Source organism: Salvelinus namaycush, chromosome 19 (assembly GCF_016432855.1).
Source record: "Salvelinus namaycush isolate Seneca chromosome 19, SaNama_1.0, whole genome shotgun sequence".
Taxonomy (NCBI): Eukaryota; Metazoa; Chordata; class Actinopteri; order Salmoniformes; family Salmonidae; genus Salvelinus; species Salvelinus namaycush.
This window is the reverse complement of record NC_052325.1, coordinates 40,607,292-40,623,183: the sequence shown is the minus strand read 5'-3', so window position 1 is coordinate 40,623,183 and position 15,892 is coordinate 40,607,292. Positions and strand designations below refer to the sequence as shown.

Genomic DNA, 15,892 nt, shown 5'->3' with positions numbered 1-15,892 from the left:
TAACAAAACGGATGGCACTATGATAAACTGCATCTAGTTTGCTGAGTAGAGCATTGGAAGCTATTTTGTAGATGACATCGCCGAAGTCGAGGATCGGTAGGAGAGTCAGTTTTACTACGGTAAGTTTGGCGGCGTGAGTGAAGGAGGCTTTGTTGCGAAATAGAAAGCCGATTCTTGATTTGATTTTGGATTGGAGATGTTTAATATGAGTCTGGAAGGAGAGTTTACAGTCTAGCCAGACACCTAGGTGTTTATAGATGTCCACATATTCTAGGTCAGAACATTCCAGGGTGGTGATGCTAGTCGGGCGGGCGGGTCCAGGCAGCGAACGGTTGAAAAGCATGCATTTGGTTTTATTAGCGTTTAAGAGCAGTTGGAGGCCACGGAAGGAGTGTTGTATGGCATTGAAGCTCGTTTGGAGGTTAGATAGCACAGTGTCCAAGGAAGGGCCAGAAGTATACAGAATGGTGTCGTCTGCGTAGAGGTGGATCAGGGAATCGCCCGCAGCAAGATCAACATCATTGATATATACAGAGAAAAGAGTCGGCCCGAGAATTGAACCCTGTGGTACCCCCATAGAGACTGCCAGAGGACCGGACAACATGCCCTCCGATTTGACACACTGAACTCTGTCTGCAAAGTAGTTGGTGAACCAGGCAAGGCAGTCATCAGAAAAACCGAGGCTACTGAGTCTGCCGATAAGAATATGGTGATTGACAGAGTCGAAAGCCTTGGCCAGGTCGATGAAGACGGCTGCACAGTACTGTCTTTTATCGATGGCGGTTATGATATCATTTAGTACCTTGAGCGTGGCTGAGGTGCACCCGTGACCGGCTCGGAAACCGGATTGCACAGCGGAGAAGGTACGGTGGGATTCGAGATGGTCAGTGATCTGTTTATTAACTTGGCTTTCGAAGACCTTAGATAGGCAGGGCAGGATGGATATAGGTCTGTAACAGTTTGGGTCCAGGGTGTCTCCCCCTTTGAAGAGGGGGATGACCGCGGCAGCTTTCCAATCCTTGGGGATCTCAGACGATATGAAAGAGAGGTTGAACAGGCTGGTAATAGGGGTTGCGACAATGGCGGTTGGATAGTTTCAGAAATAGAGGGTCTAGATTGTCAAGCACAGCTGATTTGTATGGGTCCAGGTTTTGCAGCTCTTTAAGAACATCTGCTATGTGGATTTGGGTAAAGGAGAAGCTGGGGACGCTTGGGTGAGTAGCTGCGGGGGGGGGGGGGGGGGGGTGGAGCTGTTGGCCGAGGTTGGAGTAGCCAGGTGGAAGGCATGGCCAGCCGTTGAGAAATGCTTGTTGAAGTTTTCGATTATCATGGATTTATCAGTGGTGACCGTGTTACCTAGCCTCAGTGCAGTGGGCAGCTGGGAGGAGGTGCTCTTGTTCTCCATGGACTTTAGTGCCCCAGAACTTTTTGGAGTTAGAGCTACAGGATGCAAATTTCTGCTTGAAAAAGCTAGCCTTTGCTTTCCTGACTGACTGCGTGTATTGGTTCCTGACTTCCCTGAAAAGTTGCATATCGCGGGGACTATTCGATGCTATTGCAGTCCGCCACAGGATGTTTTTGTGCTGGTCGAGGGCAGTCAGGTCTGGAGTGAACCAAGGGCTATATCTGTTCTTAGTTCTGCAGTTTGAGCGTTTGACAGTGATGAGGGGTGGTCGTTTGACCGCGGACCCGTAGCGGATACAGGCAATGAGGCAGTGATCGCTGAGATCCTGATTGAAGACAGCTGAGGTGTATTTGGAGGGCAAGTTGGTCAGGATAATGTCTATGAGGGTGCCCATGTTTACGGATTTAGGGTTGTACCTGGTGGGTTCTTTGATGATTTGTGTGAGATTGAGGGCATCTAGCTTAGATTGTAGGACTGCCGGGGTGTTAAGCATATCCCAGTTTAGGTCACCTAACAGAACAAACTCTGAAGCTAGATGGGGGGGGCGATCAATTCACAAATGGTATCTAGGGCACAGCTGTGAGCTGAGGGGGGGGGTCGGAAGCAGGCGGCAACAGTGAGAGACTTATTTCTGGAGAGATTAATTTTTAAAATTAGAAGTTCGAACTGTTTGGGTATGGACCTGGAAAGTATGACATTACTTTGCAGGCTATCTCTGCAGTAGATTTCAACTCCTCCCCCTTTGGCAGTTCTATCTTAACGGAAAATGTTATAGTTGGGTATGGAAATCTCAGAATTTTTGGTGGCCTTCCTAAGCCAGGATTCAGACACGGCAAGGACATCAGGGTTGGCAGAGAGTAAAACAAACTTAGGGAGGAGGCTTCTGATGTTGACATGCACGAAACCAAGGCTTTTTCGATCACAGAAGTCAACAAATGAGGGTGCCTGGGGACATGCAGGGCCTGGGTTTACCTCCACATCACCCGAGGAACAGAGGAGGAGTAGGATGAGGGTGCGGCCAAAGGCTATCAAAACTGGTCGCCTGGAGCGTTGGGGACAAAGAATAAAAGGAGCAGATTTCAGGGCGTGGTAGAATAGATTCAGGGCATAATGTGCAGACAGGGGTATGGTGGGGTGCGGGTACAGTGGAGGTAAGCCCAGGCACCGGGTGATAAGAGAGATTGTATCTCTGGACAAGCTGGTTATAATGGGTGAGGATACCGCATGTGTGGGAGGTGGGACAAAGGAGGTGTCAGAGGTATGAAGAGTGGAACTAGGGGCTCCATTATAAACTAAAACAATGATAACTAACCTGAACAACAGTATACAAGGCATATTGACATTTGAGAGAGACATACAGCGAGGCATAAAGTAATCGCAGGTATTGATTGGGAGAGCTAGCTAAGACAGCTGATTAGCTGTTGCTGTCTCACCTGTTAACACAACAGCAGGTAAAATGGCGATGACTAGGCAGAGAGGGTCGGAATAACTACACCCAGAGCCTGAGTTCGCGGCTGGGGCTGACAGATAAAAAAAAATAAACAGAATGGAGTACCGTGAATTAATGGACAGTCCAGCAGGCATCAGCTATGTAGCCAAGTGATCATAGGGTCCAGGGGGCAGCAGTAGATGGAACAGGGAAGCTACTACGCTAGCACGCGGGCGACACAGCGTTTAATGTTAGTAGCCCGGGGCTAGTAGGTGCGTCTGCTCCGACGGAGGCCGGTTGAAGGCACAGCGGATGGAGTATTCGTCGGCAGACCAGTCGTGGTAGTGTGGCGGGGCGCCGTGTCGACAGAGGATCCAAGCCAGATGGCGAAAGAGGTATTGTAGAATTTAGTTTGCTAGCCGGGAGATGCGCCTGGCTCACGGCTAACTGGTGCTAGCTTCGTGGCAGGGACATTAGCCACTAGCTAGCTGTGAAGATCAGAAGTGGTGGTCCAGGGATTACGGTAGGAATCCGGCGTTGTAGTGTAGAGATGGTCCAATACTGGTAGATTGGCGAGTATTATCCAGGCTAAAAAACAGGGCTGGTATCTGTGTAGAAGGTAAAAGCCGCTAGCAGTGGCTAACAATGACTAAATAGCTTGTAGCTAATTAGCTTCTGGTGGTTCTTGAATGTGTTCTAAAATTAAAAATAATAGCGATTCCGTATCACATTGGGTGAGGCAGGTTACCGGAAGGTATAATCGAATTAAAATGGAAAAGAGTGAAAATAAAATTGAAATATATACAAAAAAGAAGAAAAATACAAAAGTATGCGAGAGGACGAACAAAAACACGTCTTCACTGCTACGCCATCTTGAATGAGCTCCTTTAGCACCTTGGACCTAGTCCCTATGTGATACAGGTTATGGACGATTAGTTGTTGGAAGTGGAGTCGAGGGAACGAGCAGGGTTAGACATCATCACGCTATTATCCTACATGTAGTCTCTCTGGTTCATATGAGCACCCAAATGAGCTGTCTGTCTCCAGCTCAACACTTTTCATTCCTAGGAATTAGATATAATTTCAAAGAGACGGGGTCCATTTTCCAGAGCTGTCTGTCCCATTCCCAGCTAGGTTACAAGGTGCTTTATCGCCAGTACCTATGTACAGGTCGGCAGGGTAACCTCCATGTTAAAAATAAATTCCCTGGCTCGCCGTTGGCGTTCCAATTCATCCCAAAGGTGTTCGATGGGGTTGAGGTCAAGGCTCTGTGCAGGCCAGTCAAGTTCTTTCACACCGATCTCGACAAACCATTTCTGTATGGACCTCACTTTGTGCACGGGGGCATTGTCATGCGGAAACAGGAAAGGGCCTTCCCCAAACTGTTACCAAAGTTGGAAGCACAGAATCATCTAGAATGTCATTGTACTTTACTGGAACTAAGGGGCCTAGCCCGAACCATGAAAAACAGCCCCAGACCATTATTCCTCCTCCACCAAACTTTACAGTTGGCATTATGCATTCGGGCAGGTAACGTTCCCCTGGCATCCGCCAAACCCAGATTCGTCAGTCGGACTGCCAGATGGTAAAGCATAATTCATCACTCCAGAGCACGCGTATCCACTCCTCCAGAGTCCAATGGCGACGAGCTTTACACCACTTCAGCCGACGCTTGGCATTGCCCATGGTGATCTTTGGCTTGTGTGCGGCTGCTCGGCCATGGAAACCCATTTCATGAAGCTCCCGATGAACAGTTATTGTGCTGATGTTGCTTCCAGAGGCAGTTTGGAACTCAGTGAGTGTTGAAACCGAGGACACTTGGCGGTCCCGTTCTGTGAGCTTGTGTGGCCTACCACTTTGCGGATGAGCCGTTGTTGCTCCTAGATGCTTCCACTTCACAATAACAGCACTTACAGTTGACCAGGGCAGCTCTAGCGTGGCAGACATTTTACAAACTGACTTGTTGGAAAGTTGGCATCCTATGACGGTGCCACATTGAAAGTGACTGAGCTTTTCAGTAAGGCCGTTTTACTGCCAATGTTTGTCTATGGTGATTGCATGGCTGTGTGCTTGATTTTATTCTCCTGTCAGCAACGGGTGTGGCTGAAATAGCCGAATCCACTAATTTGAAGGTGTGTCCACATAGTTTTGTATGTATAGTGTATGCTGTCTCAAGAAGCAGGCAATCTGAGTGGTACCTACTTCAACTGTAGGATGAGCTATGTTGAGAAAGTGTAAGCAGTGTAAGTACTAAGCCAGCGGTGTCAAACTAAATTCCTGGAGGGCCATGTGTGTACTGGCTTTGGTTTCTTTCAATTCGTGACCAATTAAAATCTAAAAGCCAAGTAAGGGGAGTTCCTAACTAATCAATGACCTTAATTCATCAATCAAGTACAAGGGAGGATTGCAAACCCACAGACACTTGGCCCTCCAGGAATTGAATTTGACACCAATTGAGAGTGAGTTCACTGTAAGTGCTATCCCTGAAACAAACAGTAGAAGTGCATTGTTGTACTGTTATGCAGTGGATTTGGGCTTGGGCTCTTGTGATCCCCTGCCCAGTAGGATCTGCACGAATACATGTCCTGCCAACTGGGTCAAACAGGGAAGCAAGGGAGAGAGAGGAAGGACAGGAGGAGGAGGGGAGCTGCCCCAAAAACACAGCATCTGCATTGAGTGTCCAAAACATTATGAACACCTGCTCTTTCTATGACAGACTGACCAGGTGAATCCAGGTGAAAGCTATGATCCCTTATTGATGTCACTTGTTAAATCCTCTTCAATCAGTGTAGATGAAAGGGAGGAGACAGGTTAAAGAAGGATTTTAAAGCCTTGAGACATGGATTGTGTATATAGGCCATTCAGAGGGTGAATGGGGAAGAGAAAATATTTAAGTGCCTTTGAGTATGGTAGGTGCCAGGCGCACCGGTTTGTGTCAAGAACTGCAACGATGCTGGGGTTTTCACACTCAACAGTTTCCTTTGTGTATCAAAAATGGTCCACCACCCAAAGGACATCAAGCCAATGTGGCACAACTGTGGGAAGCTTTGGAGTCAACATGGGCCTGCATCCCTGTGGAATGCTTTCAACACCTTGTAGAGTCCATGGCCCGAAGAACTGAGGACGTTCTTTGGGGGGTTCATGTTTTTATACTCAGTGTAGGACCGAAATGGAAGCCTATTCCCTTTATAGTGAGCACTACTTTTGGCCAGAGCCCTATGGTCCTTGGTGAAAAGTAGTGCACTATATAGGGACTAGGGTGCCATTTGAGATGTTCCCAGTCTCTAACTCACCAACCCTGAACAGGCCAAACTCCCCTTCCACTCTCTTCTGCAAAGTAAATTAAGCATAGAAATGGCTTGAGGATATGGGGAACTAAACTAAAATAATCAGATAATATAATCAGAGCCGGCTGCAGATCAATGTGATCTCCCACCTGGATTGAGCTTTTGCTCACTCTTTATAACCAGGCTTCCCTGCCTTTCTTTAGAGAATCAATGGGTCAAATTTGAGTCTGAAAATCACATTGGGAACTGTTAATGAAAACCAAGGAGTACAGTTATTTTGAAATGTAAAACTAAATCTAAAATGATAATTTACATAGCAGCAGTTGCAATAAGCTCTTATCACTGTGGATTACAATACTGTACTCATGCTAGGAATGTGACAAATGGAAAACATTTCGTAACGTTTAAACAGCAACTTTTTTTAATCCGTTTTCCGTTAAAACAATTTTAAAAATCCTAAAATTGCACATCAATTCACAATGCAGAATAATGGTCTTACCTATGAATTACCGCTAGGGCCTGGCAATGAAGTTGTGTCTACCGCGACCCTTTTCAGACGTAGAAGACAGTTACAGCTATTACTTTTCAGACAATTTTTAAAAAAGTGCTGCATCAGACGCGTATGTACTTTTTCAGACAAAATTCTGCTCCGGCATATAATGTTCTATTGTTTCCCTGACAACAAATACACGTTGCTGATTGATGTCCTGCCATGTTGTTTATGGTGTTTTGTTTATGGTAGGGTAGCTAGATGTGCTTTCGTTCTACTAAATGTCATGGTAAGTCGCGATATTTAACAAAGTACTTTTTCAAGTACTTTTTTTTAGGAGAGCGGTGGTCTGTGCGCATACAGGCTATAATTGGCAGTAATGTTCGACTAGCAGTGATGGAAGTTAGTCCCGATTCAGAAGCGGCATTACGTTACAGACAAGTAAAATGCCGTTCTTGTCTCCAGAGATTTCGTGTCAGCGTTTCAAAGCCGTAGTGTAGCCTACGGTAACACGGAACCCAAACCGGCTGCGCGCGTGCGCTATCGTGCATAAATGTATTTTGTCCCCCTACACCAAACCCGACAATGACACGCAGGTTAAAATATCAAAACACACTCTGAACCAATGACATTAATTTGGGGACAGGTCGAAAAGCATTAAACATGTATTGCAATTTAGCTAGTTAGCTTGCACTTGCTAGCTAATTTGTCCTATTTAGCTAGCTTGGATATAAACATTGAGTTGTTATTTTACCTGAAATGCACAAGGTCTTCTACTCCAACAATTAATCCACACATAAAACGGCTTCTAGTTATCTCTCCTCCTTCCAGGTGTAACGGATGTGAAATGGCTAGTTAGTTAGCGGTGCTGCGCGCTAATAGCGTTTCAATCGGTGACTTCACTCGCTTTGAGACCCTGAAGTAGTGGTTCCCCTTGCTCTGCAGAGATGGGTAACGATGCTTCGTGGGTGACTGTTGTTGATGTGTGCAGAGGGTCCCTGGTTCGCGCCCGGGGCGGGGCGAGGGAACGGTCTAAAGTTATACTGTTACACAGGCTTTTTCATCTTTGAAATTATATGGTGATCTGCATCTACACTTTTACCACGACAACCGGCAAAACATTTCGTTTTTCAATCACCCACGTGGTTATAACCAATGAGGAGATGGCACTTGGGTACCTGCTTCTATAACCCAATGAGGAGAATGGAGAGGCAGGACTTTCAGCGTGATCTGTGTCAGAAATAGGAATGACTTCTATTTTAGCCCTTGGCGTTGTAGACGCTCGTTGGTGCGCGCGAGCAGTGTGGGTGCAATAATTTAATAACACGTATTTCAAAATTTATTTTGCGACGCTCGCGCACGCGACGTGTCCGGTCTGGTCAGCATGTAACAGATAATGACATGACGTAGCTGAGGCGCTTTCAATGGGCCACATAGCATTATATCTGAAAAGGGTAATCGATACAGGCTATACCGGTAGCTTTTTGTAATTTCATATTATTAAACAAATACACCCCCACCCACTCAGCAACGAAGAGTAGCAAACCCTTGCTCGCAAGACTGGCCCGAAGATACCTCTGTATCCCGGCAACATCGGTTCCATGAATAGCCTAACTAGGATAGTCTATTCGCAACAGACACACTTGCGTCATTAGCGAAGAGAAAGAGCAGGCAGGCCAGCACGAGAGAGGAGGGGCAGGCAGAACCATGCGCATACTGTATGTCTTGGTAATCTGCAATGCCTTAAATTGTCTTGCATGCCTCGCAAATTCACCAAAGTAGCCTACAGTTTGCCTCTTCCTCTCTGGTTTTATTTAAATAACACAACTTCCCCCAGGCCTTTATAGCCATATAGTCTACTTAGGCTATAAAATGGATAATAATGTTTTGTCATAACTGCGCTATGATTTTAATTATGTTTTTCTTAACATTAAGGATCGTCATTTAAACGTCCACACCCCTAATTCATACTTATTTTTCAATTTAAAATGCATATTTAATAACTCACAAAAGTTAGGCTAATTGATCTCCATTATTTATGTCCCCCCCAAAACTGTAAAGATATGGTTCACAGGAAACAGGATTGATAGAGCACTCTTGTTTTAGCTCAACACTATTGACCATGTCTCTATAGACCCATTATATATGAGGGTGAAGACCCTATAATACAATTTCAGACAAAGTCACTGGACAGGACTAGGGCATAAGACATGGGCCTTAGAATAGAGTTACTGTTGTCGTGGCCCATGTCGGGGTCAGTGATGTGTTTGTTGGGCTGAAGAGCCAGAGAAAGGGACGATAACAAAGTCTTGTTATTTCTAAGCCCGAGGATACTATTGAGCAGAGGGGTATGCTACAAAGCAGAATCAATAAGTTACAGTAGCCAGCTAATTTGCCTAAATATTCTGAAATAGCTTTACATTTTTTACAAAGAAAAGATGGAAATGGGCTTGGTCTAATTGACTCAACAACCAAAACCACATTACATTTTAGCTTTCTTAATGAATCTGAAAATCTGTAGATATTGTTGGTTGTTTATCAAAGTAAGCTGGCTAACTCATTAATTCTGCTTTGTAGTATACCCCTCCGTTCACTTGAACTTGTGATGATACTGTACATGTTTTCGTTTAGAAATCACAAGACATTCACCTGAATATTCTCTCTCTCTCTGAATTGTCCCGCATGGAAATCACTCTGCTTGAGATTATTGGAAGAGCGGAGCATAAATCAACAGAGGTTATTTACCTTTGGATCATTGTGAAGCGGTGTAGAGCGGTATGCAACAGATGCAGCTCGGGATGGTGCCGCTGTTCTCAAAGCTCTAATGGATCCTTAGTAACGCTGAGTGATCAGATATATGAGCTGAAATTTCTTAACGGCAGAGGGCAGCTGTTATAATGCGCTCTCACTCCTTCATCAATGACAGAGAGCCCTAAATCTCTGGACAAATATGGGATTTTCCAACAGACCTAGATGATACTTGACATTTTAGTCTTTGAGCAGACCTTATCCTCAGCGATTTACAGTTAGTGCATTCATCATAAGTCAGGTGAGACAACCACATATCAGACTCATAGCAAGTACATTTTTCCTAAATTAAGGGGTTATCAGCAAAGTCTGTGCTAGTAGGAAATGGAAATGTTATGTAAAAAAAAAAGGGGGCATGACTGTATGGCAAAAGTAGTCAGGGTCGGACTACTGCATTTGGGGCCCCGGGGCACCGACGTTTTTGGGGTAAAACGGCTAACACATTTTGTCTTGATAAAAAGTGCAATTTTATAATGCTATTCTACACATTTTGTTATGAGGTTACGAGAACATTTTCAGTTTTAAAGCTAATTTCCTGCTATTCTACACATTTTGCCATGAGGCTCAGAGAGAATTTAGCAGTTTTAAAGCAAATTTCCTCCAGGGGGCCCATAACCTTAAAAAATGTAATTGCTTGGGGGCCCACTGGAGGTCGGGGGTCCCGGGGCACATGCCCTGTGTGCCTGTTCGGTAATCCGGCCCTGAGAATAGTAGCATGGTTAATGGATACAGAATACTTGGGGAAGCTGCGCCAGTGTCTGACTGATCAGCATTTCATTTGCTGTTTGGGACATTTTAATGGCCTAAGCATTCAAAGCCTGATAATGTGGCCATAATCTCCAACTGATCTGAGGCCAGTCTTTCTCTCTTAGACACACTCTATACCATGGTTCATTTGCTCACGGTTCATTTTAAGTTCATGGTCTTTCCACAGTACTGTACCTTTATTAATAGATACAAGAAAATAGATCTAGCTGCATTTAACAGATTTCTTTCATCTTATTCGGTAGCTGGAATTGTATGTGTGACTTTCCGCTCCCATTGAAATAACTGTGAAATCACATAGTAAGTAACATTTCTCCCCATTGTATTGCAGCGGTCATATTGCGGACCCACGAGGGCCCAGGGGAGATGGGGAAGGCGGTGGTTATCGCAAAGGACGAGCAGGAGAAAATGAAGGAGCTCTTTAAGATTAACCAGTTCAATCTGATGGCCAGCGACATGATTGCGCTCAACAGGAGTCTGCCGGATGTGAGACTGGACGGGTGAGTGAGCTTGACCTTTTCCCAGACACACACTGTGAATCGCACTACTGACCTCTTTACTCGGCACGGCACGCACCACCCACTTTAACAACGCTGTAACCTTCCACCGCTACCTCTCAGAAGCTTTGATACCGGTGAGACCGAGTCTCAAGTCGAGTTCCAAGTAGAACGGGTCGTGTCTCGAGTCGTGTATTCTAAGAGCAAGTCAAGACAAGTTGAGTCACAAGTTTTTTCCAAGTCAAGTCTCAAGATAAGTAAAACAAAAAAATCTATACGTGCAATGACTTGTTCAACTACAAATCTCTGTCTGTTTTTTGAGGCAACCAGACAGCCCTTTTCATAATTTTTTCTACAACACATTTTGGTTATGTAATTGTAAAATAGGTACCTTGCAGTAGTAGTAAGGGAATGACATCAGCAAAAGGCAAAGCAGGTTGACATGCTCAGTGTAGATTTATTTACAGGTCTTGGCAGTCCAATGGTGAAAGCGAAATACCATACAAAATATGAGTAGATTTACCAAATATACACCGGCAATAGCCCAAAGGATATAGCCTCATTATCAGGGTTAACCTGTCCTAACTGAACGAACACAGGTAGAGGGCAAAACTGAACAGCATCTGCTGGAGAAACCAAATCAAATCTGTCTAGCAGGACCTCAAACAGGTACATGTGTGTATTAGCACTTGGCCCCTCCAAAGGACCATACAATTACCCATTACCCAATTGGCAATTACAACCAATAAACTGGTTCTATAATGTAAAAGGCATTTTCCACATCCATTGATACATTCGTCTTAATCAGATTTAATGATTCATAATGATATTTCCTCAGCATTCATACTTGGAACAATCATTTTCTCTTATTCAACGTACTGACTCAGAAAGCGTAATAGGAGTGTGTGCGTAATAGGCGCACACACTCCTATTACGCACAAACAAAATGATAGAACCATAGGACACATGCTGCGTTCAAAACAACTGGGAACTGGGAACTCTGAAATCTCAGACTTCCGATTTCAGTGCGTTCAAGACAACTGGGAACTCGGAACAAAACGAGCTTCGACTGGGAAAAGTAGTTTTGAAGGCTCATGCAAGGTTTACTTACCACTCAGAGGATAAAAAAAATGTATTGTATGAAACAGAAATTTCGAAATGTTGCAATAAACAGTATGGAAAGGGGGATACCTAGTCAGTTGTACAACTGAATGCCTTCAACGGAAATGTGTCTTCCGCATTTAATCCAACTGAATCAGAGAGGTGCGGGGGACTGCCTTAATCGACATCCACAGTGCCCGGGGAACAGTGGGTTAACTGCCTTGCTCGGTGGCAGAACGACAGATTTTTACCTTGTCAGCCCGGGGATTCGATCCAGCAACCTTTCGGTTACTGGCCCAACGCTCTAACCACTTGGCTACCTGCTGCCCCCGTGGGGATGGAATGATGGAATGCTACCAATTATTGTAAGATGGAAAATAGATTTACCACATATGCATTTAAACGAGTGAAAGAATTTGTTTCTTAACTGACTTGCCTAGTTAAATAAAGGTGAAATAAAAATCAACAGCAAACATTTCAACAAGATGGCGCCTATGGTGCGTCTTCACCAGAGTAATAATACATTTTTGACATAGCAAAGACCATGATAGTAGTTGTTGTTTGATGCCCCCTTGCTGGTGAGCTTGCAAAGTAAACAGTTAATATTCTTGATCACCAAAACAATGTTTGGAACTGCATATTTATTTATTATGGCAATCTTCTCTCCCTAAAATTTGACATTTGCTCTGCACCTGATTCTATAGCTGTACAGCAAATCAGCAATCTGTTGCACGTTTTTTTTTTGCCATGGCAAGGCTGAGGTTACCATCTTGGGCTGCGTGGAGAGTAATCCAGGGAGACTCTGTTGCCGCGTTCACGTGCTAGTCGGAACTAGGAAAATCAGAAATTTCAGACTTGCTAATTAGTTGACCGTGGCATGTGTATAACTACAACCAGTTAGCAAGTCAGAAATGTCAGTTTCCTAGTTCAGACTAGCACGTAAACGCGGGATGTGCCACAAAATGAGTGACAGAACCTGGCCAGATAATTCCGTTATCAGTTTCAAGCCAAAGTCGAGTCCCGAGTCTTGAGAGTCCAAGTCAAGTCTGAAGTTATTTTATTTTCAATCAAGTCTCAGGTCATCCAATTTGTGACTCGAGTCCATGTCATGTGACTTGAGTCATCAACTCTGTCCACTTCACATGGCAACATATTCCTTTTATCAAAGGGCTGCCATTTTGGATCTACTTTCTGCCTTTTTTTACTCGTTGTTGTTTTAGTCTAGAGACTTCAGCTAAATTCAATGAATTCAAGAAAGCACAGCTGACAGCACAATGTTGACAATAACAGCATGGGGTTCCTTTTAACATTAGGAGCAGCCGCAAGCAGAGTATTAACAGCAATAAGAGACTATCTACCAAATAACTAAGATCCAACAGAACATTTTGATATAGTCCAGAACTAACCAATTTGTTAACTTTGATGAAAAAACCCTTTTAAGTCTTTGGATTCCTCAGGATTCATTCCATGATGTAACATGCTCTAATTCAATGATAGCTGGTGAGGGGGACGAGGGCCATAGTTTTGCCCGGAATGGAACAGCATCTAACTCATGGAAACCATGTGTTTGATGTTTTTCTATACCGTGCCATTCGTTCCGTTCCAGCGATTTACTATGAGCTCGTCCTCTGATTTTAAAGTGCCACCAGCCACCACTGCTCTAATTGAACAATATTAGACTTACTCTTTAGCCGTGTTGGATCCATCACAATCTTCGGGGGTTTACATCAGCCGTGACAGTCTGAATGGGAGAAGGGCTTTGTTTACTGTCACCCAAGACCTACTAGAGCTGGATAATGAAAACCCAAAGAGCAATTTGTGTGAAACATGACCCACATTCATCTTGAGCAGCTGATCTAGAGGCAGTCTCTCCTGGCGACATCGCCGTGATTCATGTTTATGTATTTCTACAGAACATTTCTTATCAACTGTTCTTTACAAAGTGCTCTGCGCTGCAGTCCAAGGTCTCTCGTGTTGGAGGAAAATAGGAACATTTTCAATACAACAATATAAATAACGATGCAGAGAATATAAACATATGCCAATGCTGTTAACATTGTCTATATTGTTAATATATTGAATGTATATTGGTGCCTACTGCCTTGACACTCAATTGTATGACTGTCCACCATGGGTTATTACATTGGATTAAAATTGAGTTAATAAAGACACATGTAAAACACTGCATGCACTCCATTTCACACATCTACCCGGATTGTGCTGAGCATAATGCTTTTAGTCATATCTAATGACAAATTCCACGTCAATGAAACTAGAGTCCCATATTGAAGAATTTGTGCAAAATGGAGAGCAAACAAACAATACTGATCTAAATAGTGATTTTATTTCACCCCAAAAGTACAATGCTGCGTAATTGTACTAATGGCATCTCTAAATTTTCCTCAAACGACTCGCCAGTGCCCCTTGGAGCATTATTTAAAAAAAATAAGCTTGGCGTTGCAAAAAATGTGAACTTCTGTGAGACAGTGCCGTGTGGTGTAGTAGCCAGTTGTGGAGAGAAATAAGAGGTTTGTTCAGTGGCTAGTAGCTAGCTACCCTGGTGCCCCAATTCTGTCAGTCTGTACTGTCACCCGTAGTGGGGCGAACAGGATAACCCTGCTTTCCGCTCCACCATATAGGGAATGTCATTTATCTCACTGTAGTCAAAGAGGTTGTTGCGGCTCTATATATTTGTTGTATTTTTAACTTATTTATGTTGGAGGGATCATACTCAAATTAGCTTTTTGTTATTGCTGATTTTGTTGACATTATTGGGAATTTTTATTCTGACATCTGTTATTTTTGTTTTATTCTATTGAATATAAGGTTGTTGTCTGAAGTTCCCTATATGATCCCTGGTCAAAAGTAGTGCACTATGGAAGGAATAGGGTGCCATTTGGGATATAGCCTGTGTGTGTGGAGCAGCATGCAGATGAGCACGCCATATAAAGTCTTGTCAATGTTGGTTTTGTTTTTCGAAGAGGTTTGTTTTGTTCCGGTGCTCTAATGTTCATCTGCGTATAGTAGGCTATACTGTATGTACAGAAATATCACACAACTATGCTCAGTCTTGATCGAATTCCACTGTAGACAAGCGTCAGGAGTAGCAGCACATTTGATCTCCTAACCAGAGCTCTCGTTGTCTGTCCATCAGTTGCAAGACCAAGGTGTACACGGACGATCTCCCCAACACCAGTATAGTGATTGTGTTCCACAACGAGGCGTGGAGCACCCTGCTCCGCACCGTCCACAGTGTCATCAACCGGTCGCCACGCCACCTACTGCAGGAGATCCTGCTGGTGGACGACGCCAGTGAGAGAGGTACTGTAGCTGGGTCCAGCCTAAACTTAAACCTTTCGGATGGGACGTTAAAACGGGTGTCCTGACTCTCTGTGGTCACTAAAAGATCCCATGGCATTTATCGTGAGAGTAGGGGTGTTAACCCTGGTGTTCTGGCTAAATTCCCAATCCGGCCCTCGTTATGGCCTCCTAATCATCTCCAGCGTCCAATTGGCTCATTCATCCTCCCTCCTGTCCTCTGTAACTATTCCACAGGTCATTGCTGTAAATGAGAATGTGTTTTCAGTCAACTTACCTAGTAAAATAAGGGTTAAATAAGTGTTAAATAAATGAAATAAACCCATCAACTCACTAGCTTTACTGGGTTTCAAGGGGCAATCTAGGATTAGTTCATGTAGTTCTTAGTATTGGTTCATAATATAACCAAATAATGAAGTTCTTCAGGAGTTTGAAGCATGTCCTCTTCTGTCAGACTTCTTGGGAAAGAAGCTGGAGAAATATGGTCGGACCCTGGAGGTTCCCGTGCGGGTCCTGCGGATGGAGCAGCGGACGGGGCTGATCCGGGCCAGGCTGAGGGGGGCTGCGGCCACACGGGGGCAGGTCATCACCTTCCTGGATGCCCACTGTGAGTGCACCATGGGCTGGCTGGAGCCTCTGCTGGCCAGGATCAAAGAGGACCGGTAAGGAGCTCAGTTTCACTACCACCCCTCAATGTAAATGGAACAGGCAGCAATGGAGAGACATGGCGGTGCTGATGCTTGTCACAAATCATCTCCGCTCTGTTCTGCTCTTGCTGCCTCAGTGGGATGC

The 15,892-nt window shown here is 44.4% G+C and overlaps 1 protein-coding gene across 2 annotated transcripts in view; it reads left to right on the top strand.

Moving 5' to 3' along the window:
• Positions 1–15,892, top strand: part of LOC120063846 (polypeptide N-acetylgalactosaminyltransferase 13-like) — a 49,525-nt gene that overhangs the window by 3,999 nt on the left and 29,634 nt on the right. For both annotated transcript variants that reach the window (XM_039014161.1, XM_039014160.1), the window contains exons 2-4: positions 10,516–10,684; positions 14,937–15,103; positions 15,555–15,762. In XM_039014161.1, coding sequence (XP_038870089.1) covers positions 10,516–10,684; positions 14,937–15,103; positions 15,555–15,762 — 544 coding nt within the window. The remainder of the gene's footprint in view (positions 1–10,515; positions 10,685–14,936; positions 15,104–15,554; positions 15,763–15,892) is intronic.